Consider the following 27,523-nt stretch of genomic DNA (forward strand, 5'->3'; position numbering starts at 1 on the left):
TGACATCCCTCCATATTGTACATAGAACGTTATGTGGAAAGCTTGGTCAATTACTGCTAATATAACAATTTCTGAAACTGAAAGGCAAATGACATGTTGCATAAAATGTTATAATTGTATACTGTAGTTGGCCATCTTAAGCCACATACAGTATTTACATGGGTTCTTTTAGCATGTTCTTATTTTAGTATCATGCAGTACATGGTTTACAACACCAACCCCAATTTAATTTAACCACTGTTAGCAAATTAAAGTAGTTGAGCTTTGTTTTGCTGTTCCACATGGATAACTGTAACATTCATTCTTTCTTAGTTATTGTCATGACCAGCTCACATTGCCCTTGCTTTGGCATAAGTCACTACAGTCTAAGGCTATAAAGTTTAATACCCTTTTAATAACCCTAATTCATAACTGTCATTTGACATTATAACATTAATGGTGCATTCTGAAAATCAAAACACCATACTTTTGCTTTAAATGATGATGTATTAAATGCATATTTCAAAGAGACATAGATATATCATTGACCCATCCTGGGTATATTAAAATTTCATAAACCTAAGATTTATGGTTTCAGATTTATTGCTTGGTTATAGAAATCTGCAAGGAGGCATACAGACAGTTTTCAATTTTGTGTACGATAGATATTGATTTCCTTATACGCATTACAACTACACCAGGCATTCTAAGAAATACCATGTTGCTTGGAAATAAAAAATGTATTTTTGTTCTTCCCTTTTGCATTGTGGACTTCATGTGCACTTCTTTTAACATTCAAGGCACGCAGCACTCGTTTCAAGCAGTCTTATATCCCAAGTTCTATGTATTGGGTCCATGTCATTTTGATTTTTGAATGCAGTTCTTCAAGAACAAAATTGGCACATCAAAACTCCGGTCAGAAGGTGATATTGAAAATTAACATGACACAAGTATCTCCCTGTCAGTAATTCCCCATACTAGTTCAGGTAGGGAAGCAACACGCTGTTACTATTTAAGATTTATTATTGGCCCCTCTGTAAGGCATTATAAGAGGTTTATTTGGTCAATAAACCAGCTAAGGATTTTATTATAGAATTTCACAGCTCCAGGGATTAAACTGCATTTCTTCAACCCGTGAATTTTTATATAACCACTAATAGCTGGTTGATGCATTCAAGGATTACCTGTAAAAGGCACTAATGAAATCCAGCTGTGGCAGATGTGTCTCGCTCATACACTTGGTTGCACACATTCAGCAACATTTTCTTTATCAGTTCATTGAGCAAGTTCATCAACTAATTTGGTGTTAATGAATAATGATGGACTGATGGGGATATGTACATAAATGTACTGTATGATCATGAACTCTGTTACTCATTTTTGCTGAAATTAAATCTCTAGGGAATCGCGAAACATGATGTGTGTAGCGGTTTTATTTTTTGCTGACCAAGCAACAAAGATTGCTGTGTGGAGTTCGTTCTGCTTAAAATAAATGCATTATGGGAGTAATCTCGGGGGTTAAACTGTAAATGCTTAAAGAATGCATTATACTTGTAGAACAGTTGGAGATCCAGGGACATTACTTTGGTATCCCTTCAGCTACTGATGCTTTGAACAGCTCTCTGTTGTAGCTGTAATTTAATTATAAGTCCTTACTTTTAAACAAAGTCTCATCCTAGATTATTTATAACTACCAGTATTTCATAGATGTCTGCTTTATCTAGCATTCATTTTGAGCAGATGAAGAGAAGTGAAATTATATGAAAAGCTGATAGAGTGTAGTTTGAATTTTATTTTCAGTTCTATATCTTGAAAAATGACCCAGTTTTGTCTCATATATATATATATATATATATATAAGTTTATAGCAATAACAAGACAAGTTTGTTCTTTCAGTTAAGTATGACAAATGTAATACATCCTTGTTTAACAGTGACATGTAATAGCACAATAACAAAAGCTGCTGGAGCTACAATAAGAAATAACAATAAAATTGGGCTGCTCTTAATCTTCATCAGTTCCCTTGAGAATTGGTAAATATTGTTTTGCTAAGCTTTCTTTCAACATTTTTTTCATTGTTTAGGTTGACTGACAAAAACGTTAGGTTACTTACCGTAACCCTGGTTCCCTGAAAGAAAAGACGACTGTAGCAGGGCGATTGCCCTGCACGTGTATTTAGGGTGGATAATTTGTATGGGGAAATGGGTTTATTGTGTGTCGTTTTGGAGCTGATTTATTTAATTGAATTATTGTTTTACAGACGGGCGCTCGATTGAGACTTGCTGCCTGCTAGGCTTGGTTGAGGGGAAGGGCAGCAAGTGATTGGCTGTGCTGGACCTCAATCAGCAGGTGGGCGGGTCTTAATTGAGTGTCCGTCAGTTCAAAAGCATCCGTGGGAGATGGTTCGAGGCGACTGTAACGCCATGCCAGAGGGGAGCGGCGTATACACGGGAGGAGAGGGTCCGCGCTGCAGGAACGACAGCTACGCAGCCCTGAGACTGCAAGCGGTGCTTGTGAAGGCAATGCCCAGCCAAGGCCGTATGAAGCAGCAGGAGTCGTTGTATGAATACCGGCTCATGAGTGGGTTAGTTAGGGGATTGTGATCCCATGTGATGTATAGCGAGGGTTACGTAGTGTAGCCGGCTCCTGGAGCAGGACGCCTCGTTTTAAGGCTAGCGCTCGCCCTCTGGGGCACCTTTTATTTGTAGTTTTTGTGTTTTATTTTGCCTTTTGTACAGCTTGCTGTATGTGTCCTCTGTGCGTTACCATGGCTGGTAACCTCACATGACCACATTTACTTTCATTTCTGTTTGTTTGTTAATAAATCCTGCGCGCCTGTGCCGGCGTTTCAAATCCACCCCCAGTTGTCTCTCTGTTTTGCTAAACACAGCGGCTATCCACGCATGTGACGTAAGACCCGGTCACAACAACCAACAACCAATACTTTTGGGAAAGTATATCAAAGCCGTCGCGAGGGAGTGTGAGCAGGCAATATGCGAGGGACGCCTTGCTACCACAAACTAGTGGCGAGGGTGTGAGCGTAAACCTCAAGGACTCTTGTGCTTATGAAGGCGTAGAGGCATCGACCACATTAAGCCGGTAGAACCTGGTGAACGTATGCGGAGTAGCCCAGCTAGCCACAGTACAAATATGTCAATGATGCACCTTGAAAGAGAGCCCATGACGTAGCCACACCTCTGGTAGAGTACGTGGCCACCCTCCCACGTGGGGTTAGGCTGGCATTAGTATGTGCAGTCACAACTGTGTCCACAATCCAGTGGGACAGTCGCTGCTTCGAGAGGGCTTGACCCAGGGTCCTTTCACCATGACAGATGCAGAGCTAGTCAGACTGATGCAGCGCTCTCATCCTATCTACATAACCTCTCAATGTCCACACTGGGCAGAGGGAATTCAGTCTCCTATCCTCCTCTGAATCAAAAGGAGAAGGATGAAAAGCCTCTAATTCCACAGATTACGGTTTTCCACTTGAACCAATCACTTTAGGGAGGAATGCAGGGTTTGTGCGTAACAATAACCTGTTCCCATTGTCCTAAATACGCATACAGGAACTGTGCACAGACAGAGCCTGTATCTCACTGATCCACTTAGCGGGTCGATGGCTAATAGAAAGGATGCCTTCATAGAGAGATATTTCAGCTCTATGGAATGTACAGGCTCAAATGGGGCCTTAGTGAGAGCCTCCAATACCACGTCTAGACTCCCGAACGCCCTTTCTAGGAGGACACAGCTGCCGAGCACCCTTAGAAAATGGGTGCCCAGGGATACTGAGTCTATGGGGACGTGGCATGCAGATATAGCTGCCAGGTACACTTTCAGCATAGAGGGGGACCTGCCCACCTCTAGTAAATCTTGCAGAAACTGTAAAATAATGGGGAAAGCGTCCAAAGGCACTTTAGGCCATTCGTTGGCTAGTGCACTGCTTGGAGCTCCAGCATATGTATGTGCAGGGATGTCCAGCGGCCTGTCCAGGACCCGCTGACTTCTCTGCCTGACCAGACCGCACCCCAACCCAGGTTGGATGCGTCTGTCGTCACCACTTGACGGTTGTGTATCATTCCATCCTTATATCATCACTCAGGTGAGAGGCTGACATTACTACATGTAAAGTGTAAAATATTTACTACCCTCCCTGATCTGTCTACCAGTAGCAGCAGCTGATTTATTTTCTAGCGGGACATGAAGGGCTTTAACTCTCATGGAATAGTGGATTGTCATATGCCTTTCCGTTCAATTAAATGAGCTGAGGTGCCAAGCTATAAAGTGGTGCTGGTTGAAACGGTAATTAAATATCCATGTTTCTGGCAGTATTAACTGTACCATGTCTGGCTTGTTGAATGTTATCGGCGGTTTGCGTCTAGCCCTTTCCATTCAATTCAATGGGCTGAGATGCCAAGCCATTACACAGTTCCTTAATTAAGGATATTATGTAAGGTGTAATGTAAAATCGCTAATATGATTGGCTAATACGGTTGCTGTCTAAAATGCATCTGTGATGTGTTTACAATGTTTGCCTAACAACTCCTTCCCTATAATTTGCAGTTTTCTGTGCTGTTACCTTGGTAAACCACAGTAATCTTGTATGCTGCCAGTCATGCTTTGGTATACCGTATCTGTTATTTTTGTTTGACCGTGACAACATTTTCAAATTAAGTCTTGCTTGTTTTTACTTTTTCTTAGGGGGTGAGAGAGCTGCAAATCATATTTGCTTTTGGCAGATCTTATGGAACCTCACATTTCTAAACTTGCGATCAGTGACATCAGGTCAACTTTCTTTCTGTTGAATTTTAAGACCTAGTGGAGAGTCCCAACAAAGTTATGAAAGGAATGATAGGTCCACACCAAAAGCACTCTCACAATGTTAGTAACTACTGTCAATGTCTATGTAACAGACTAACTTGACAAGTCACATAAACCATTACAAAAAATTTGAACTGGAAAAAAAGCATCAAACATGTTTCCTAGATTTCATCTTTATTAAATGCCCAAAATATTCTTCCCCATCTGGGGACTGGCAGCTCTTTTACTTGCTTTTTAATGCTATGTATGGATGTAAACCAAAATTTCACTTGTTACAAAAAAGTGCTTCTACTTTCCAGCATCTCTCACAGTCTGACATTTCATTTGAAAATCATGAGACCATGTTTACTCTTTCTTAGTAAACTACAGCTGGTGTTAAGGGATGCAATCGTTTCAGCTTGAACCTTGTGTCTGTTCTGTTTAGGCCCATTAGGCTCTTCTTTGTCACAGTGGGACCTTTACTTCAATTTCAGAATTTAAATATATTTCTTACAGCATGTTTTTCCCTTGGGACCAAAGATTAAATTACCATTGCAAGCTGTTTTGGGTGCATCCAGACAGTCTGCAAAAGTAAGATAAAAAGCTTTAAATCTGGAATGCTCAGCTGTGGTTAAAACTTTATTGACATCATTGTTAGTTTTTGAAAGATGGGAGGAAAAAAGCCAGTGATGGAATAGCATGTTCATAGTTTTGGAGAAATAGACTTCTATCCACATGGCAATTTCCTGTTTTTGGATGATACAGCAGAGTGGCCACTCCGATTTTGACCAAATTGTGTATGCACAGTTCTTTACGTAGTAGTCAATCCTTGGAGGTCACACTGGGCATTCATCTTCGCTGACCAGGTTACCACACAATACCACTCCAAACACCTCACAAACAAAGGATTTTCACTTCCTTATATACCATGGGGCTGGACCCTAATTAACCATTAATCATTCAATTAAGGCTCCAGACACATTCACACATGTATTATGGCGGGGAGGATTTTAACCCCCTCCCTGCCAACCCTATATTTATACACCACACACACACTATTTACATTTAGGGCTTTCGCCTTGCCACACATATATTTAATTATTTACAAAAATATCTGAATCATAAAACCCATTTACATTGGTAATATTTTCTTATTTGCATTTTGTACAGTATACCATAACTTTGCGTACATTATATCACTGATAGAACCACAGTTTCTCTACCAGTCTAAACTTTTCCTTTTAAAGTGAATAAAACTAATGATAAAAGATCTCTACCCTAATGTGTTTAATGCAGAATACAGTAGTTTTATATACAACATTTTGGTGGGTGTGTAACCTTTTTCTTAATAAATGAACAACAGCGATGTTCTTTCATCAAGCAGGAAAAGGGTTAAAAACAAAAATGTATACTTGCATATTTTTGGCAGATTTTAGGAAACATATCCTTCAAAGTTGTCTATCAGCCATTAAGGACCAGCTTCTTACAAGTCAGAGTAATTGACATTTCTAATCCATTTTCTAATCCATTATATAACCATCCTATACTTTAAAAGTTCTTGCACCATTGAAGTATACCTAAAGCAATACAACCATGTCTACTGCTTTGTCTATGGATTGACTTTAGATAGATGCATAAATGCTGTTAATTGACATAACAGAAATACAAAAGCATAAGTAAAGAATAAGCCCAGGATAAAAGTACAGGAAATGCATCATGTAACTTAATAAACATGTTATTGTATTTCTTGCTCTTATTGTATTACTTGTATTGTAACACTTGAAATGTATTTGCTTACAATTGTAAGTCGCCCTGGATAAGGGCGTCTGCTAAGAAATAAATAATAATAATAATAATAATGTTATTTGTTTGATTTGGGTAGATCAAACAAAGGACTTGGAGCTTATGGACCAATGTATGGATTTATTCAATATCAACTGAAACACATTTTTCAGATACCTGTAATGCACTGTACTGCCTTTGGCAGCTTTACACGGAATACTACTGTAATATAAATTAATTTGAAAGACAACATTGTATTTAGCTGAGGAAATCAATCAAAAGTGTGGTTACCTATAAAAAACATGAAATTATTAAATTTTGCTACTGTAACTGAAAAGCTTACAGTACTAAAGTTAGTTTACTCACAGCTGAGAGATGCAGACATTTGTGGTTACACATAATATGACACATATTTCAACAAAACCTATTATTTTAAGATTAAACACCATGTTGTTAATGGATAATTCACAACATTAGAATCATAGGGATGCAGTGTAACAGAGAAATACAAATATTCAATAGGAAGAGCGTTAGTGTATACTAACAGCTAAAGTTACATGATTTTGTTACTCATTACAGCACGGTTACACCTACACAGATGATGTCCATTCATGTGATCTGACTCCGTCAAGTAAGTTAGATGTAAAAACCTCTATTCAAATTTAAACATTCATATAGCAATTCAAGTACATAAGAACATAAGAAACTTTACGACAGTTCCTAGCAGCTGATTGTTGTTAAAACTTGTCAAGTTTAGTCTTAAAGGACCCAAGTGATTCTGTCTCAACAACATGACTAGGTAGCCCACTCCCTCCCCTCCCCTTAATTCTTCTTTGTTTTAGGCTAAATATATTCAGTTCTTTCAGCCATAGGACACACATACCTAAAACCTTGCAAAAGAACCAGGATGTAGGCCTTCTAGCTCTTCAGACTCTTTAATTACCACATGGACATGCTAGGAAAGTGATTTTATATGGGATATTATATTTTAATGGGAAAAGCATCAGCATCAGCAAATATGAAATACAGAAACCAATTATATGCTTTTCAGTCTTTTCTTGTTAACTTCCAAGCTTAAAATCCCCATTAGATGTGGGTATGTGATGGGGTGCCCGGTCCTTATTAATTTATATTTTTGCACTATGATTTATTACTGTTTTATGTATATATGTATTTGTTCCTTTTATTATTGATATGAGTTTGCGTTTGTATGTTTTGGATCGACAGGGAGGGGGTTAAATTCCTCCCTGCCAAAATACATGTGAGAGTGTGGCTGGAGCTTTAATTGAGTAATTGTTAATTATGGATTAATTGGGGTCCAGCCACAAACTATAAAAGTCAGGAGAGATCCTTTGTCAGGGAAGAGAGCGAAGAGGAAGAAAGTGAAACAATACTGTGAGTGCAAGAAAAATGATTGCTACCAACTGCGAGACCTTGTAGGTACTCATTCTAGAAAGATTACTTGTGTTTTGTTCTGTTTTACTTTGGCCCCCGTGCCATATGTTTTCTAAGTATTTTGTTTTGTTTAAACTGTTTTTTTTTATTTAATAAAATAACTGAACGCCGTAGCATTTCAGTTTTGCCCCGCTACTTCCTGAGTATGTTTCTGGTCTGACGTCACCACTGCAAGCCATCCTGTTAACAGGGTACCAGCCTCCTAACTCTCTCTTCAGCTCCTTACCCTTGAGGACTGCATGTTTCTGGTTCCTGAAAGTCTGTAAGATACTGTAAGGGATAACTCCCTCCTGGGCTGGTGAAGGTTTATTCGCATCCTGTGATGTCAGATATTTCATGGACACCACGTGCATGTTCTGGTCTAGATATTCATTTTTTACCCTATTTTTATTTTGCAGAATATACATATGCAACAAAGCTTTTGCAGGAGCAAGACATGTACTATCCCATAATGCAATGCATCTGCTTCACAAGAGAGACCTGAAAGGATGCATACATCTGGCAATCAATAATTCATTAATTTATTCATGCATAAAATAAGAACATAAGAAAGTTTACAAACAAGAGGAGGCCATTCAGCCCATCTTGCTTGGTTGTTAGTAGCTTATTGATCCCAGAATCTCATCAAGCAGCTTCTTGAAGGATCCCAGGGTGTCAGCTTCAACAGCATTACTGGGGAGTTGGTTCCAGACTCCCACAATTCTCTGTGTAAAAAGTGCCTCCTATTTTCTGTTCTGAATGCCCCTTTATCTAATCTCCATTTGTGACCCCTGGTCCTTGTTTCTTTTTTCAGGTCGAAAAAGTCCCTTGATTTAAATTTAAATTCTTCAATTTCAGTATCTCCCATATGATATTTATAATGCACATTTTTATTGCCAGCATGCAGTACCTTACACTTTTCCCTATTAAATGTAATTTGCCATGAGTCTGCCCACTTCTGAATGCTGTCTAGATCATTTTGAATGACCTTTGCTGCTGCAACGGTGTTTGCCACTCCTCCTATTTTTGTGTTGTCTGCCAATTTAGCAAGTGTCAGAAGTGGATTAAGCAAGTGTCAGAAGGGAAGTAATGTATTGCATTGATTTTCATGTATACCACTGCCTACCAGAATGTATCTAATACTGTAGTGTACCACCATTTATATTATTTTCTGCCGCTCCACTGTGAAAAAGACAACAATGTGTTTATAGAGCAGATATGCAAACCTGAAAACGCACAGCACAGCCCTACACATGAACCTAAACCTGAAAACACACAGCACAGCCCTACACATCTCAGCCTAAATCTAAAAACACACAGCAGAGCCCTACACATCTCAGCCTAAACCTAAAAACACACAGCAGAGCCCTACACATCTCAGCCTAAATCTAAAAACACACAGCAGAGCCCTACACATCTCAGCCTAAATCTAAAAACACACAGCAGAGCACTACACATCTCAGCCTAAATCTGAAAACACACAGCACAGCCCTACACATGAGCCTAAATCTCATTTTCAAATCCATGGTACCTTTTCTTTAGAGCACGTATAAATAATTGTACCTGGGCATAAGCAATAGTAATAGTTTATTTTGCAAGTGAATCCCTCCTGTGTTTAATTTCTTCCTTTTTCCACCTGCTGTGACAAACATATCCAACATTTCCTTTTGACTCATCATGATGTCAATAACATTATATTATTATAGAAATAATAGAATTCAGTGTAATTCTGTGTTGTCGATATAACAACTGGACAACAATGAACTATCTATCAAACATGAGTAAATGCCGTCGACAGATGCCTTGTGTCTCTTGAGTTCCAGCAATTGAATTACATCACATAGCAACCGTCACCGACTTCATTCCAGATCCAGGTTAGAGAAGAAAAGTTGTTTGAAAAATGTATTTTATTCGTTTGTGAAGAAAACTTTGACCATCTGACATGTGATTATATTATGTGTCTGGGGGTGTCAAAAAGTGGAAATAATGTCATATAGATTGTCTGGGGGTGGGGCATGTAAAGTCAAGAACGGTCAACCGCCTATGTTTCACACGCCGAGATTTACATTTTAAAAGTGAAAACTGTCAAAATGACTGCAGTGGCGGTTCTAGTGCAAAGCAAGTGTAATTTTCTTTGTATTAGCAAAGTTGACTGGCTGTTTCATGATCATGTTTTTTACCATGTGGTAGATGACCGCGACTGGAGTTACGCATTCCGAGCCGTTATTATTATTAAAATTATTATTTGGCTAACATATTTATTTATTGGGGTCTTACTCTTTCTTATTATAATTTATCTGGACATGTACAATTGTGGGGCGTCATTCAAGCTGGCAGGGAGTGGATTGGCTGGTGTGGAAAGAACTGAAGCAGGGTTGGCAGTTTGACTGGCTGGTTTTGAGGGAGGGTTTTGTTTGGATCCAGCTGATGACAGAATTGTGGACCAATCGTGTCTTTCCTGTTGATTTGCTGTCCAGTAGCTGCAAATTGAGCCTTCACTAGAGTGTCCTGTCACAGACATGATTTTGCTTGTCTCTAGACCAGCGTCAGAAAGTATGTTAAGTAGCTTATTTGATTAGTTGTAGATTAGAATGTTAAGGGAAAAAGCCGATATTTATGAGCGGATTGATTTAAAATTTAATTCACAGTTAATCTGATAACATAAAAAGCTACTCCCTGCCAGCTTGAATGACGCCCCGCCTCCAACAAGTTTCGAGTCCAACTCAATACTACACAGACTATTCAATAATTGTGTATGTCCAGATAAATTATAATAAGAAAGAGTAAGACCCCAATAAATAAATATGTTAGCCAAATAATAATAATAACGTTTTCTCTACGTGTATGTCGTTTTTCTATTCTAATTATGTTAGGGACTATTTTCCTCAGCAGAAGGTTACCTGGCGAAATATCAGAAGTTCAAGGTAAATATAGGTTTTAAAGTTGTTTTATTTTAAAGAGAAAATAAAGAAATGCATAATTTTCTAATAGCGATAGAGCCCTCTCGATGCGGGCTCTACCATGTGGTAGATGACCTTAACTTTCGTTAACGCCCTCGCCTACGGCTCGGGACGCATAACTCCAATCGCGGTCAAATACCACACGGTACAGCCTGCATTGACGGACTATCGCTTAATAATAGATACTTCAATGGAAAAATTCCACGCATTCTAACTACGATTGAGCTAGAGGATATAATCCCTGATATATACCCTTAGAATTTTTGTAACCGCCTCACAAAAACAAATCAAACAAAATCACTCCATCAGCTATTAACAAAATGCCGTTTACAGTAAATTTCAACCTTTTTAATAAGATGTAAATTGAGGAATGGATAAATCAAAACATCCCAGAAAATACGAGCACCTCTGAGATGTCTACAGTCGCTGTAATTAGAGCAATGCAAAACTTGGTCACACACTCTGTCAGCAGCAGGAAACGTTCATTCGCCATCAAGCTCTTCTGAAGGTCACATTGCTGCTTCTGTCCAATTACAAGGCAACTTTCGCGGATGTGTTTTTAATAACTGCTCGATATCTGGAAACATTCAAATCAATTACCAAGGAAAATACATTATTATTACTCTCCACATCGGGCATTACCAGGCATTATACAACCGTTTGGTTTGGGCCCCATTATCCAAATGGCCATATAATGCCTGGTAATGCCCTCTGTGTCGGGTCTTATTGCTTACATATATACACCATTAATAAACAAAAGAAACAAACAAAAAAGTTAAAGTTTTAGTAAGCTAGTTGTGAATAATTAATAAACAATTCTCCCATAAAATACATTTAGTCCAGATTTTGTTTATTTTCATTTTAGAAAGCAAAAGAAACCTCAAAGAATATAGCAACAGAGAACACATTAATGAAAAAGATAGTTGCTGAGAGAGAAATTAAAGACCCATCATACTTGGAGGAAGAGAACAGGAGATTGAAAAACAAAAATGATTATTTAAAAAGAGAAATATCTAAACTGAAACAACTAGATTATTCATTGCAGAAAGGTAAATATGATTATTTTGTTTTCTTTCTTTTTTTGATTATGTGTGTTTTCTTTCTCTGGATTCATTCAGAAGGAACCCTTAGCTCCCACTAGAGTAATCATTTCATGGACATGTGCGTCAAAGTACATTTAGTAGTCCTAAATTATAGGTGTAATCTGATGATTTTTTTTTTTTTTTTTAATGGAGCTTGTAAACGATTAATAAAAGAAGCTGTGGATTTGTATCTATTTGTTTGCTGAATTTTAAATACATACTCTGTTTACTTAGGTATGATAAGGACATTTGTAAAAAATGTGATCACATCACCCCCCGTCTTGCCCAGCTGCACTGGCTACCTGTAAAGTTCAGGATTATTTTCAAAACTCTCCCTCACCTACAATGCCCTTCATCACACAGGTCCCAAGTACCTCCTCAACCTGCTGACCCGCTATGTCCCTGTACACAAGCTGAGGTCCTCCGACTCTGGCCTGCTTGTTATCCCCAAGCAAAAGTGCACCACACTTGGAGAACGTTCATTTAGCTTCATGGCTCCGACTCTCTGGAACTCTCTCCCAGCTTTGGTGCGTGATGCTCCCACCGTCACTCACTTTAAATCAACTCTCAAGGCCCACTTGTTCTCTCTTGCTTTCCATGCTCTTTAAGCCTGATATCTACTATTAGCTGCTGTGTTGTTGCTACTGTTTCATGTATTATGCACTTTCCACTGTATGTAATGTACTATTTCATGTGTTGTGTTACTATCATGTATTATGCAACTTTCCACTGTATTTAATATATTGTTTTTTTTGTTTTGTTTTTTTACTGTATATCATGTGTTATGCATTTCTCTGTATTTAAAGTATTATGGATTTTCTTGTTGTTACTGCATCTTGTAAAGCGCTTTATGATGGTGGTCCACTATGAAAGGTGCTATATAAAATAAAGATTGATTGGTTGACTGATTGACATTTGACAAACTGGAACAACATTTAACAAAAAGTGATAAAGATGAAACATCTACACCCATACCACAACAGGAAAGATCTCTCCCTGCAGAAGAGGGTACATATTTACCTGTTGATAAAGATAAAAATCTGCAACTTATTATTATTATTATTATTATTATTATTAATAATTAAAACAAACTTTAAAAATAGAATACATGAATGTATTTTGTAAACAGGTTTCAAAAGGTTTAGGAGTTGGTAATTCACTAGTACTGGCTTGTGGCAGAAGAGGAAAGTCATGCACAATTTCCAATTGCAGTCAATTATTAAATTTTTAAGTAGTCAATTACAATGTTTTCTAAACTGCCAACTCAGCCCTCAGACGGAAAGGTAATCGAGCAATAGATTTTTTTCCACATTAAGCAGGATGCTATAAATTCTGGCATGACAAAATAGAAAGCAATATACAATCACACCACTGAAACACTGTTTAATTACACTGATATAGCACAGGGAAAGTGAATCAATTACATAAAATAAAACATACATGAACAATGCTGACATCTTATTGATGATATTTATTTAGCTGCCCATATGTTCATTTTTGAGCATCCCTCGCCAGTCTAAATTAAATGTTCAAATAAAGAAGATGCAATTTGTCTTCTTTACATTATAGTACAAAGCTCTCTGGTGCTAAACTTTGAAAACAGTTTTCAAAAAGATTTGCAGAGACAGCCCATTACACTTAAAAACTGAGAGAAGAGTTACAAAGTTCATATAAATGACATTCCTTAGTATTATTTGAAAAATTCCAAGCACTTAAAATGCTGTTTGGTTTTTGAGAATCATTCATGGGAGATCAAGAAAGCAAAAAACACAATACAGTAATCATTCCTACAACAGGCAGCGAAGATTCAGACAAGAGACTTGAATGAAATTGGCATTAGGGAGCTTGATGGTCATTTAGCCAGCTTTGTGTACAGTATTAAAAAATCATGGTATCCATATTTTTATTTTAAATACGTATTTAAATCCAATACTCTATAATACCCCAAGGCAGGGACTAATATTATGAAATAAAACTGTGATAACTTCAGTTCAATAAAGTAACATAATTAATTCAGTGACTCTTGTGGCAAATTATATTCAAAGCAAAGCTTGACAATATGAAAATGGGAATTTACTTTGGTATATTTTCAGTTTCACATTTTAAGACTGCCCGTCCCATTCAGTGACACATCCACCACTGGTTCCCCTAGTAGGCTAGTCAAACCCTAATGATATCGTGCCAAAACACATCTTTAATGCATTGCCACCTTTAAAATGTTGGCTTGGTATACAGAATGTAATTTCTGAATTGCTGATAATCTCTGTTCTGTTTCTGTGTTTTATATAATGTGTACATTATAGCAGTCATGCATTTCAGGGTACTTCACAAGTGCAAAAGCAATGCATTTTTTGTTTTCGAGTTACACACATGGATGAACAACTAAATTAATTCCCAAACAGCTACATCTACGCAGTGGTTTCAAAAAAGGGGACCAAAACCAGCAAGGAAATAAAAAATATGTGTATTTATACTACAAACTATACAATAACCAGATATTGTCAAGTTTATTCATTTTTTAAAATTTTGTTTGTTAAGAAACTGTGTTTGATGTACTGTAGCCCAGTACCATTTGAGGATGTGTGAAGGTTGATGCCAAGGCCCAGACATTTCAATGACCTTTCACCTTCTGTGATGGTGAACCTCTTTCAGGACAACAGGTGCAAGATTAGAGACAAGACAGAAGATTCAACAGAAGACGAAGCAGTTCTGAAGTTCTCCGGTAGCTGGTTCCACCACAGAGAAGGAGTGGGCACTGCCAGATGGGAAGTGGACAGAAGGCGTGGCCAGTCGGCCAGAGTAAGCATTCAGTTGGTAGGTGCTTCCATATCCAAGAGTGAACTGATTTTCACAAGGAGGACACTGGATATTAGTGGATAATATATTTCTACATACAGCTTCCTTGAAATAATGAAAGTGGATAAACACTGGTCTCACATCCCTCAAGAACAATTTGCAGACTTGCCTTATGTCGATTTTTGGTTATACCTAAAACATAATTAATTATTGCAGGTGGTTTTTGCTATTGCAGGTGTTTCTGGTTTTTGTCTACCAACCCGTGAACATGTCCAACAGAAAACCATGACAGAAAAATATATACTGGATGAAAGTAAATTTTGTGCAGAGACTAGTGTGAATTACCAAATTTTATATATACAGACGTGCTCAAATTTGTTGGTACCCTTACAGCTCATTGAAATAATGCTTCATTCCTCCTGAAAAGTGATGAAATTAAAAGCTATTTTATCATGTATACTTGCATGCCTTTGGTATGTCATAGAAAAAAGCAAAGAAGCTGTGAAAAGAGATGAATTATTGCTTATTCTACAAAGATATTCTAAAATGGCCTGGACACATTTGTTGGTACCCCTTAGAAAAGATAATAAATAATTGGATTATAGTGATATTTCAAACTAATTAGTTTCTTTAATTAGTATCACACATGTTTCCAATCTTGTAATCAGTCATTCAGCCTATTTAAATGGAGAAAAGTAGTCACTGTGCTATTTGGTATCATTGTGTGCACCACACTGAACATGGACCAGAGAAAGCAAAGGAGAGAGTTGTCTGAGGAGATCAGAAAGAAAATAATAGACAAGCATGGTAAAGGTAAAGGCTACAAGACCATCTCCAAGCAGCTTGATGTTCCTGTGACAACAGTTGCAAATATTATTAAGAAGTTTAAGGTCCATGGAACTGTAGCCAACCTCCCTGGGCGCGGCCGCAAGAGGAAAATCGACCCCAGAGTGAACAGAAGGATAGTGCGAATGGTAGAAAAAGAACCAAGGATAACTGCCAAAGTGATACAAGCTGAACTCCAAGGTGAAGGTACGTCAGTTTCTGATCGCACCATCCGTCGCTTTTTGAGCGAAAATGGGCTCCATGGAAGAAGACCCAGGAGGACTCCACTTTTGAAAGAAAAACATAAAAAAGCCAGACTGGAATTTGCTAAAATGCATATTGACAAGCCATAATCCTTCTGGGAGAATCTCCTTTGGACAGACGAGTCAAAACTGGAGCTTTTTGGCAAGTCACATCAGCTCTATGTTCACAGATGAAAAAATGAAGCTTTCAAAGAAAAGAACACCATACCTACAGTGAAACATGGAGGAGGCTCGGTTATGTTTTGGGGCTGCTTTGCTGCGCCTGGCACAGGGTGCCTTGAATCTGTGCAGGGCACAATGAAATCTCAAGACTATCAAGGCATTCTGGAGCGAAACGTACTGCCCAGTGTCAGAAAGCTCTGTCTCAGTCGCAGGTCATGGGTCTTCCAACAGGATAATGACCCAAAACACACAGCTAAAAGCACCCAAGAATGGATAAGAACAAAAGATTGGACTATTCTGAAGTGGCCTTCTATGAGTCCTGATCTGAATCCTATCGAACATCTATGGAAAGAGCTGAAACTTGCAGTCTGGAGAAGGCACCCATCAAACCTGAGACAGCTGGAGCAGTTTGCTCAGGAAGAGTGGGCCAAACTACCTGTTAACAGGTGCAGAAGTCTCATTGAGAGCTACAGAAAACGTTTGATTGCAGTGATTGCTTCTAAAGGTTGTGCAACAAAATATTAGGTTAGCAGTCACATCATTTTTGTCCATGCCATTTTAATTTGTTTTCTTATTTACAATATTATGTTGAATAAAAAATCAAAAGCAAAGTCTGATTTCTATTAAATATGGAATAAACAATGGTGGATGCCAATTACTTTTGTCAGTTTCAAGTTATTTCAGAGAAAATTATGCATTCTTCATTTTTTGTGGAGGGGTACCAACAAATTTGAGCACGTCTGTATATATATATATATATATATATATATATATATATATATATATATATATTTCCCACTTTTCAGGATCCAGCCAGTGTTACCCTGCTGCTTTACCTGGCAGGATAACCAGAACATAATGATATCAGGACATCTGTAACAAAACACTTAGCATTAATGCGTTACCTCACCTAACCTATAGTGTAGACAAGATTCTCAATACGTCTCTCTTAATTAATCATACAATCTCTGTACAATTGTTTATAATATTGAAGCGAGGGGTATCGGTGAACAAAGGTTAGCTCACATAGTCTGGGATTTGATTAGCTGTGTTTACAGATCGTGACGCACAAACCAGGTGACTTCACACTCACAGAATAAATGCGATTCTCCTTAAGCGTTTAGGTTTTAATGTCCAGCTTTCTAAATACCAATATAGGTTAACTGTTACTTTACATTACTGATTTGATACACCCATACAGACTGAACCAAAAACATATGTGATACATATGCAACCTGAACGAGGCTATTACATCCTACCAGGTTAAAACTGGACACTGCTCCTTGGGGCCATATGGTGTGCTAATGCACTCGGAGTACAGCGCTTTCACACTTTTAAGCGAAGAGCTCTATGCTGCGCAAAAGACTTCACCAAATTGTGGGTTACTTTTATTCCTCCAGTAAAAGTCATATCATTGGGCACTGTTACCACATAAAGGGAATTCAGCTTGATGGCATTTAAACCTGTCAAGTTCCTGCCAGGTTTAAACTCAGCAGGTGTATTTTATCCCTGCATCTGTTTTCTTCTTTCCCACTGATCATCTGATCTTTGCTTACTCGCCAGCATCCGTCGAGTAGGTCGCGCGCAGAGCTGTACAGTACTGTTCACTCCAGGGGGGCTCCGTGAAAGAGAGTTTGCAGTGCAGCAGTCACATACTCTCTGATACAGTCGCTACTAGTGTACAAGGAACAATTTATCATGGATGTAAGAAGGGTGGAAAGCATCTCTGTTCGACTGGAAGAAACTGGTTCTCCAGGCGGTAGGACAAAAAAGAGCATGCCTTTATTTATTTAAAGAGGGATTGTTGACTCTTGGTTTAAAAAGGAAGCACGCCGTTGTCAAACCTGCATTAAAACTATTAGAGCAAGCTTGGGAGCTCTTGCATGAAGATTACAGGTCAGAAACACTTCCAAATGTTTTGTTATGAATGTTTGCGCTCTATTTAATGACATTTAAGTACTTTTGTCTTTCTGTTTCCAAAATGGTATAGTACGGCTGAAATACACAGATTATTACATTGTATTTCCCAGTGCCTCATGGATGGTTAATTAGGTATATTACATAAAAAACAATTATATGTGTAAATATGTGTGGTATCTGTTTTTTAGGCTTTATACGCATGTTTTGTTTCTACGTTGATTGTCCAGATTTGAGCCTCGAGTTTCGACCTTTGATAATGTAGCAGCTTGTATAAGTTAAAGAATTTCCTTCCAGTATCGTATTTATTTATTTATTTATTTATTTATTTATTTATTTATTGCTGCAGGTGTGCTATACTAACAATGTACTTCATTATTAAGGTTTAACTAGTCTTACAGAAAGGGCTTCTCTCAGTTTGAATCGCTATAAACCTGAAAACAGATGACACCAGAGACAGTTAGTTCTAATACATTCAGTGAAAGATTTGGTTCATTTTCCAATATGGTCTTTAACAGCAGCAATCATATGAACCCCTGGGAAGTATTTAAGTATGATTTACTTTATATGCAGAGCACTTGTCAAGTATATTGTTTAATTTCGGTAGTATTTTAGAGCTCCCTCACAATTCTATTCCAATGTTCCAATGAATCCATTTTATCACTGAAAAGGGAGTTTGGTAGGGTGATCTAGTGTATAAGCCTGACCAGGTACATTCAGGGACATTTTTGTACACAAACTATCACAATGCAGTGGCAGGAATGTATTTGGTCAGTAACTCAGATGAGGTGGTGGATAATTTTTGCGAAGACATTATCTGCTACACTATAAATGGCCATTTTAATTGCATTATAAGCCTATATCACTGGTGTTATACTGTTGTTGAGGAAGTGTACACAGATTAATTGTTTTTTTTTATTCAATTTCAATATTCACAAGAACACATTCCTGCTATTTGAAAGAAAAAAAAACAATAAAACTGAATAAACTGCTTAAAGGTTCGACAGATTTCACTGAATATACTTGTGTAATAAACTAAAACGCATATGCATCAGATATTACTAGCTATGCATTCATACCAGAGGTTGAAAACCATCCAACATTAACAAATGCATTACGATCATTACAAGCAGTTTTATGAAACTCATCTCTGTAATCAAATAGCTATTCAGTTGAAGTGTTGCTTGAATATTGTTTTGTGCATAGTTTCACAGAACCAGGCTAGTTTCACACAAACAGGTTGACATACTGTTTTGTGCTTAGTTTCACAGAACCAGGTTGACATTGTTTTGTGCTTAGTTTCATAGAACCAGACTAGTTTCACAGAACCAGGTTGACATACTTTTATAAAACGAGTGTTTCACACCATGATTTTGGGCTTACTTTGGATTTACAGTTTGATCAAACATATTTCGAATGACTGCAGGTGTTGGTTAGCAGATTGTGAGTTGTCACTGTTAGAGTCGATATGAGACCATTGCTCTGAAATAGATGAATTTTGTGTGGAACAGCATGCTGGTTGTTACCCTTGGCATCAGTGTGTATGCTATGCTGTGCTCAGAAATAATTAATGTAAGGAAGTTTTTTGATTTATAGCATCATTTGAAAAGTATAAAGGTAGCAAGAATCTACTTAATTTCAAGGAGCAGTTTTACTCCATTGAAATCATTTTATTCCTTTGCTTATTTCTTTTAAATCGTTTAGTACCGGTTCACTTGAATATTCAGAGTGAAGGTCCATTCATGGTATATTCTATGTACAGTCATTTCCTGTAATAACACAGTATATATTAATTAACATGTTTGTGTTTCACTCAGTGATCATACCATGACTGAAACTGCAGCTACACATTGTTATAATCTATCATAAATATTGTCTTTCATTTAAAAGAATAGTGAATGATAAGTCAAATTATAATGTGAACAGAATGTCTTAAAAAATTTTCACTCATGATTAAGTATTTCAATTCATTGCACTTGGTAATTCATATCTTTAAATCTATAGTTTCTATCGTAATCTGAATTATTCATTGATCCATTGTATTTTTACACATTATGGTATAAACATTGGCTGTTAATGATTGAATTAGTTATCCACCAATCCACCACAAAGCTTCACTGAGTGTTTGTAGTATGCATTAAACATTGTGGGGGTGATGTCTAGATGTGTTTTTAATGCCTTTTTAGACTCAGTGACTTTAATCTTGTAATGCCCTAAGGTATGCTTATAACATTCCTAGCACTAAACTGGTCCGGTGGCTTCCTAATGATGTACTATATATATATATATATATATATATATATATATATATATATATATATATATACACACTACCGGTCAAAAGTTTTAGAACACCTCCATTTTTCCAGTTTTTATTGAAATTTACGCAGTTTAATGTCTCAATGTACTCTGAAATTAAAGCATAGAACAAATAAACAATTGGAGATAAAAAAGAAATCATGGAATCGTTTTGTTTAACAAAATTGAATCTAAATTTTTGACTCATCAAAGTAGCCACCTTTTGCAGATATAACAGCCGAACACACTCATGGCATTCTTTCTACAATGGAAATCAAATATTGTTCGGAAAGTTCTTCCCAACACTGTTGCAGAAGTTCCCACAAATGTGTTGCACTTGTAGGTTGCTTTGCTTTCACCCTTCTGTACAGTTCATCCCAAACCAGCTCGATGGGGTTTAAGTCTGGAGACTGTGCTGGCCATTCCATGATTTGAAGCCTACCGTCTTGTTCTTTTCTTCTAAGGTAGTTCTGACATAGCCTGGAGGTATGTTTTGGGTCATTATCTTGCTGTAGGATGAACCCCTGACCAACTAGGCGTATACCAGAGGGTATTGCATGGCGCTGCAAAATGCTGTGGTAGCAGTTTTGGTTCAGGGTGCCAGTCACTCTGTGCAATTCGCAGACTCTGGATTCAGCAAAAGAGCCTCAGACCATCACGCTTCCTCCTCCATGTTTGACAGTTGGTGTCACACACCGAGGAACCATCCTTTCACCTACTCGACGGCATACAAAAACCCTGCGTGATGAACCGAAGATTTCAAATTTTGATTCATCGGTCCGTAAGACCTTCTTCCAGTCTTCAGTAGTCCACTGGCGGTGCTTCATGGCCCAGGCAAGCCTCTTTTTCTTATTTTGCCATCTTAGCAATGGCTTTCTTACTGCCACTCAACCTGTCAAACCTGCAGCTCGAAGTCTTCTCTTCACAGTTGAAACTGAGACTTGCTTACTTCGACCAGTGTTAAGCTGTGCTTGAAGCTGTTGTCCTGTGAGCCGCCTATCACGCAAGCTGTTGACTCTCAGAAACTTGTCTTCTGATTCTGTTGTGGCTTTGGGTCTGCCAGACCTCTTCTTGTCAGAGTTTCCTCCAGTTTCCAAGTGCCTTTTGATGGTGTAGGAAACTGTACTCACTGACACCTTGGCTTTCTTTGCAATTTCTCTAAAGGAAAGACCTACACTTTTAAGGGTTATAATGGTCTGTCTGTCTTCCTTTGTTAATTGCCTTTTTCTCGCCATTATGAGAGCAATATACTACTTCCTGCATTACAATACTGTCCAAATAATGCTTAAGAGGGTGTAGTAACACAGTCTGTTCCAACACTGCTTTTATACAGACAGAGGGTTTGTAAGTAATCAACAAAAGTTGGGACACCTGTAGGAATTGTTAGCATCAACTTTCAAGGCTTAATTTACTTCCATTGCTGCAGAACAGCTGTAAGTTGTTAACCCATTACTTGTTCCCTGAAAAAGGCCTTTTTGTATAACTCTGAAATGTACATTATTTTTCAGTTTTTGGTAACCTAAACTTTTTTTGTAACCTCTGGCAGTTTACCGCTTACCTTTGTACCATTTCAGGTTATTCACTGGACTTGAACTGCTTAAATTTCAATAAAAACTGGAAAAATGGGGGTGTTCTAAAACTTTTGACCGGTAGTGTATATATATTAGGGCTGTGTCTGAAGGTTTGAAGGTTCGTTCGCTAGCCAGGAATTTGAAGATTGTTTTAAACGGTTTCACGTACTGTATGTTTTTTTTTCTTCCTATTAACAGAAACTGTTTGACAATGTGTGAATACTATAAATCACACATTAAATGTCATTCACATGCAAAATTCGATCTTTTGATTTGTATAATGCATATTACATAAACAAAAGTTGTTAATAAAATCCGCTACCAAATCGTTATACATTACATACAACTGGAGCAGGGTATAGTATCCAAAGCAGTGGGCTCATACCTCTAGTGGCTGTATTGCATCAGTGAAATATGTACTGAATACCTAGTGTACAGGACTGTCTAAGAGAAGTGCTATGGTAGAATATGTTTGAAAAGATACAAAATATACGCTAACACTAATAATTTTAATTTTGGAAACTGAGCAACCTCCCCGCTCCAGCTCGTGTTATCCAGAGGCAAACCTTTAATTTTTTCATTCGCCATCTCGACAGCAAAGCGTTGTATAGCGTAAGACGTAAGCTGTACTGAAAGAAATGTCTCCAAACCCCTCTGCTGTTTTTTTGTTAAATGCCCAGACAACCAAAAAAAAAAGTTGAATGCAAACTGTGCAAGCGACCCGTATCATGGAGGCATAACCGATCTCTGGGGTCACTTGACAAGCGTAAGTTCATATTATTAGTAGTATTAGACCTGTGTTGCATTTCTTTTGTGCATCAGTATAAATATATATATATATATATATATATATATATATATATATATATATATATATATATATATATATATATTCGTAATTAACACCCAAATGCATTTTAAACGCATTGTATATTATGAAGTGCCCCAGGTCTAACACGTTGTTATTATTATTATTATTAATTTTTTTACTGTGCTACAGGATTTTTTTTTATCAATATAGGACAGTACGTACAATATCTTCTGTTGTTGTTGTTGTTGATTTTTTGCGTGCGACAAACTCTGAAAAACGGATTCAAATGATTGCTAGTAAACTATAATGCAACCACGTTAAATAAAGTAAACTCTTATTTACGATGAATAAGGCTACGATTTTGCCACGGAGGTCAGTGAAATCTTGTAAATGGATGTAAAAACACATTTGGCTAGTGTGACAGAGAACCGGGTCGCTGGTTCCTGCTCAAGTGTGTGCCTGTGAAAAATCAGCTGCAACGAGCAGTTGGAGACGCGTTGCTAAGCAACCAGCTGAGTGGCAGGCTCGCCCTGAGCTAAGATGATCGGGGGGTCTGGATTGGCTGGGGGGCGTGCCTGGGGATGCTGCGCAGAGCTCAAAAAGCGGCTGCGCTACAGCTCGGGGCTGCTGCAAGGTCATTGCTGTACATACGGGCGCTGAGTGAGAGTGTTTGTTTACATCAGGAGGGAAGCGTCAGCTCTGCGGGAACTACTACTACGGAGCCCTTTAAATGCAAGACGGGGCCTGTGAAGGCGATTGCCCAGCCAGGACCGTCAGAATGGCCCGGAGTCGCTGGGAGGCCAGGACTTCAGAAACAACACAACAGAATTAGGTCAGCTTAGGGGATGTGGATCCCAAACCAGTATAGAGAGAGTTACCGTAGAGTAGTAAGGTTCCTGGAGCGGGACTTTCCTTTTAGTGGGACTAGTGCTCGTCATTTTGTGTGGCAAACTTTTATTTTTAGGTTTTGTTTTTGTTTTTATTTCTTTTTTAAATCTGCGCACCTGAGTGGCGTATCAACACCAATGCTCTGTGTCTGTTAGTATTTTCCAGTGACTACCCACACATATAACACGTCACCCTGTTACACTAGGCACTGCCTTTATTAACTTTAAAATGCAGTATGCCATGCACTGATAATACAAATATGCGAGTGTTTGTATTGTTTGGTTGTGTATGCACACAGCATTTACGTGTAGCTATGTATGTCAGCGAATGAGATTTGTATTAGCTGAGTGAGCATGTAAATGAAAAGATCATACTGTATACTCTCAGTTGTGATCTTCACATACATACAGCACTTGTTAATTTATTTTTTGAAACAAAAAATGGGCTGCATCTTCAAAAAATATTAATGACATTTCTTTAAACTTTTTTCATACAATGTAGCTAGTGCAGGGGTTCTTTCTCAGCTCAAGGCTCCGCAAAACATTCAGAATCCTGGCTGAGGCCCCCCACCCAATGAATCTGTATTATTATTATTATTTAGTCATTAGCAGACATCTTTATCATTTTTATTATTAAGTAATTTAGCTGCAGACACCTTTATGCATTGTGACTTACATTCTTACAAGGGTAACAACATCACTACAAAAAATACACTTAGCCACACATTATGTCTCACTGCGTGAGAAACAAAGACATATGGTAGCATAAAGGCAGACTGGGTCTGCCTTTATGACCTGCATGGTGGTTCTAGTGTTAGTGTAGCAATCCTACTTCCAAGGTTAAATTGTTGAATGCAATTCTATGTGGTTGTAATTGTTACAAAGTAACCATATAAAATAATAAATAAATAAATATCTACAAAAATATAGTTAATAAATAACTTATTAATAAATACATTTTGAGCTGTTTCCAGAACACACAAAGAGTGACCCTTGAAAGTACATTACACCACTCTCAAAAAATGTTTTCTTCCTGGACAGTTTTGAAACAAAACAAGTTTGCCTCCTGTCTTGTGAGCATATTGCATGCCTTTCGAACTTGCCATGAAAAAAAACATTTTGGTCAATTTGCGTGTATTTTAGCACCAGAAGGCGATTTACCCGCCCTTTCTAGATGTACCATGTTTTTGGCCGCACACTTACTATAGCGCATTTGATTTCTAAACTGGATGTAAACCAAGCCAGTGTTTTAGCAGTTAGTTAGTTTAAACATGTTAGGAAACCCTGGTTGGTAACTGCATAGAGTCAGATGATTAAACAAGCGACCTTCCTAGGATTACACTTTAATTATGGTGACTCTATCCTTATAGAGACTTTTAAAATATATCGAATAACAAAACTGTGTGGAAGTGCTTAATCCCAAAATTGCAAAAAAATACCAAAAACATAATGTTTTTGTCACAGTTGTTATGAAGTAATTGAGTCACTGTCACACGGCTGGCTGAGTGGTGACGTCAGAACCAGGAAAGAAAACACACACAGGACGGTGAAATGAAATGATGAAGGCGCTTGCTTGCGCCGGTTTATTATAAATAAAAAGGTTTGAACAAAACACAGGACACGGCACTTTAGCCAAAATAAACAGACAAACAAAACGAATAGACACTAACAAACAGGGTGGACGAACGCTACACACAAAACAAGTACCGTGCTGGTTCTCCAGCACGTAGTAGCAGTTGTTATTTATTTTAATTTACTCTCCTCACTCTCCCGTTCTCCACTCTCGAACACACAACCCTGAGTGAGTAAAACGTGCATCTATATATACTGTTGTGCCGGGATTCAATTACTAATTAATTATTCACTTGAATCCCAGCACGTGAACTAATTCTGTGTAACCCCGTGCTCACATATTAAATACTTTAAATGCATGTGAAGTGAAGTGCAATCCCCGGGCCGAAATACAATTATACATTTTAAATAACTTGTGCTACACACACCCATTTATATCCCATGCAGCAACTACAATACACCAACATTTACACACTGCATGCAACATATAACACAAAAATACACACAGGGGTGGGGCACATTGCCACATATACACCCCCTTGTGCGCAGCACACATGGCCTCAATGGCCACCTCCCCCCTTAAAATCCCCAAAGTCTTCCCCATGCTCCAGGGGTGGGGACGGAGGCTTCCATTGGCCCACAACAGAGGCTGGCTCCTCTGACCAAGTCAATCCCGGCAGCTGAACAGCTGCTTGAGGGGTGGTCTCCTGACCTCCCCCCTTCTTCGTAGTTGGCAGCTCCCTCTTCCGGGGTTCCGGCCACAGTATCTCCAGCAGCGAAAGTGCTGCTGGGGAAGGTGGTCTCCTGACCTCCTCTCCCCTCTTCACAACCAGCGGCTCCCTAGCTCCCTGTCAGCTTACCGACTGGCAGCAGAGCCTTTAATGGCTTCCGGCCTGGCTCCGGTAGTATTGAGCTATGATAGTATTGTCTACAAGGTGCTAGAAATTTCAATATGATAATGCAGAACCTAATTCTAGAAAGGTCTAGAAAATGCTGGATTGTAGGTTAACATCTTAGAGAGTATAAAAGGGTTTGGCATAGGATGAGTGCTGTCATTACCAATAAGTCAATATGGTAAAAGGTAAAGAGCTATCTGAAGACGTTAGGCAGAAAATTATTTATTGTCATAAAGCTGGAGAAGGATACAAGAATGTTGGCAGCATATCTATATACTGCCACTTGGACAGATCATACGTCGTCATGGTGTGAGGTTTCACTCATATGCAGATGACACACAGTTATATTTCAAGACTACACCTGATACAAATGTGGCTGTTTCAGCTCTTGATAATTGTCTGAATGAGATTAAAACTTCATACAGTTAAATAGTTATAAAACTGAAGTAATGCTACTTGGCTCTCCTTGACAACTTAGAAATTTAGACTCTTTTAGCATAGTGATTGATGGGGTTGAAGTTAAGTCTAACTCTGTAGTTAGGAATCTTGGTGTTCTCTTTGACCCTAGTCTTACTTTCGAGTCACATATCCACAATGTCACCAAGGTACCCTTTTTTCACCTTCGTAACATTACTCGTCTGCGCCCTGTGCTGTCTGTGCATGATGCAGAAAGGCTAGTTCATGCCTTTGTTTCTTCCCGGCTCGATTATTGCAACGCGTTGTTTGCGGGTGTCTCCAAGGCTGCTATTAGCAGGCTACAGTATATTCAGAAATCCGCTGCTCGCATTTTAACTGGCACTAAACTGGGTGCCCATATTACACCGGTTCTTGCTTCTTTGCACTAGTTGCCGGTTGAGAGCAGGACTGATTTTAAAATACTGTTGTTAACCTATACGGCTCTGAACAGTTTAGCTCCATGTTACATTGCTGAATTGCTTACACGTTACACACCCGTACGTAATCTCCGTTCTTCATCCTTGGGTTTATTGGCAATACCCAAAACTAAGCTTCGCTTAGGCGCTTTATAAAATTATTATTATTATTATTATTATTATTATTATTATTATTATTATTATCAAGAAGTGCAAGACTCATGCATGGGAGTATCACAACGCTCCCTCGGTCTGGAAGAAGAAGCTTCACCAAGAACAAGTACAAGAATTGTGAGGAAGGTTAATAACAATCCGAGATTGACTGCCAAAGATATTCAAAGTGAATTGGCTGCAAGTGGGACCGGGGTTTCCATTTCAACCATAGGTTGTGTATTGCATGGTGAAGGTCTCAATGGTCGCAGGCCAAGGAAAAAAGCCACTCTTAGGAAAATGTCACAAGGACAATCGCTTAAAGTCTGCAAAATGGAATTTGAATGATTGATATGAGTTCTGGTCAAAGGTTTTGTGGAGTGATGAAACAAGAATCGAGCTATTTGGTCACGCTGATAGTCGTTTGGTTTGGAGAAAGTCTGGTGAGGTGTACAAAGAAAAGAACACC

The 27,523-nt window shown here is 38.3% G+C and overlaps 1 protein-coding gene across 3 annotated transcripts in view; it reads left to right on the forward strand.

The window, feature by feature from the left end:
• Window positions 1-17,714: 17,714 nt before the first annotated feature.
• kcnip4a (potassium voltage-gated channel interacting protein 4a) overlaps window positions 17,715-27,523 on the forward strand; it is a 353,710-nt gene continuing 343,901 nt past the window's right edge. The window contains exon 1 of one of the 3 annotated variants that reach the window (XM_034034346.3): window positions 17,715-17,839. In XM_034034346.3, coding sequence (XP_033890237.1) covers window positions 17,779-17,839 — 61 coding nt within the window. In that variant the 5' untranslated portion in view covers window positions 17,715-17,778. Of the gene's footprint in view, window positions 17,840-17,880; window positions 17,977-27,523 lie in introns of those variants that run through there. The other 2 variants (XM_059032735.1, XM_034034349.3) reach the window with 2 other exon arrangements.

The sequence above is a fragment of the Acipenser ruthenus genome, chromosome 1, assembly GCF_902713425.1.
Source record: "Acipenser ruthenus chromosome 1, fAciRut3.2 maternal haplotype, whole genome shotgun sequence".
NCBI classification, from domain to species: Eukaryota; Metazoa; Chordata; class Actinopteri; order Acipenseriformes; family Acipenseridae; genus Acipenser; species Acipenser ruthenus.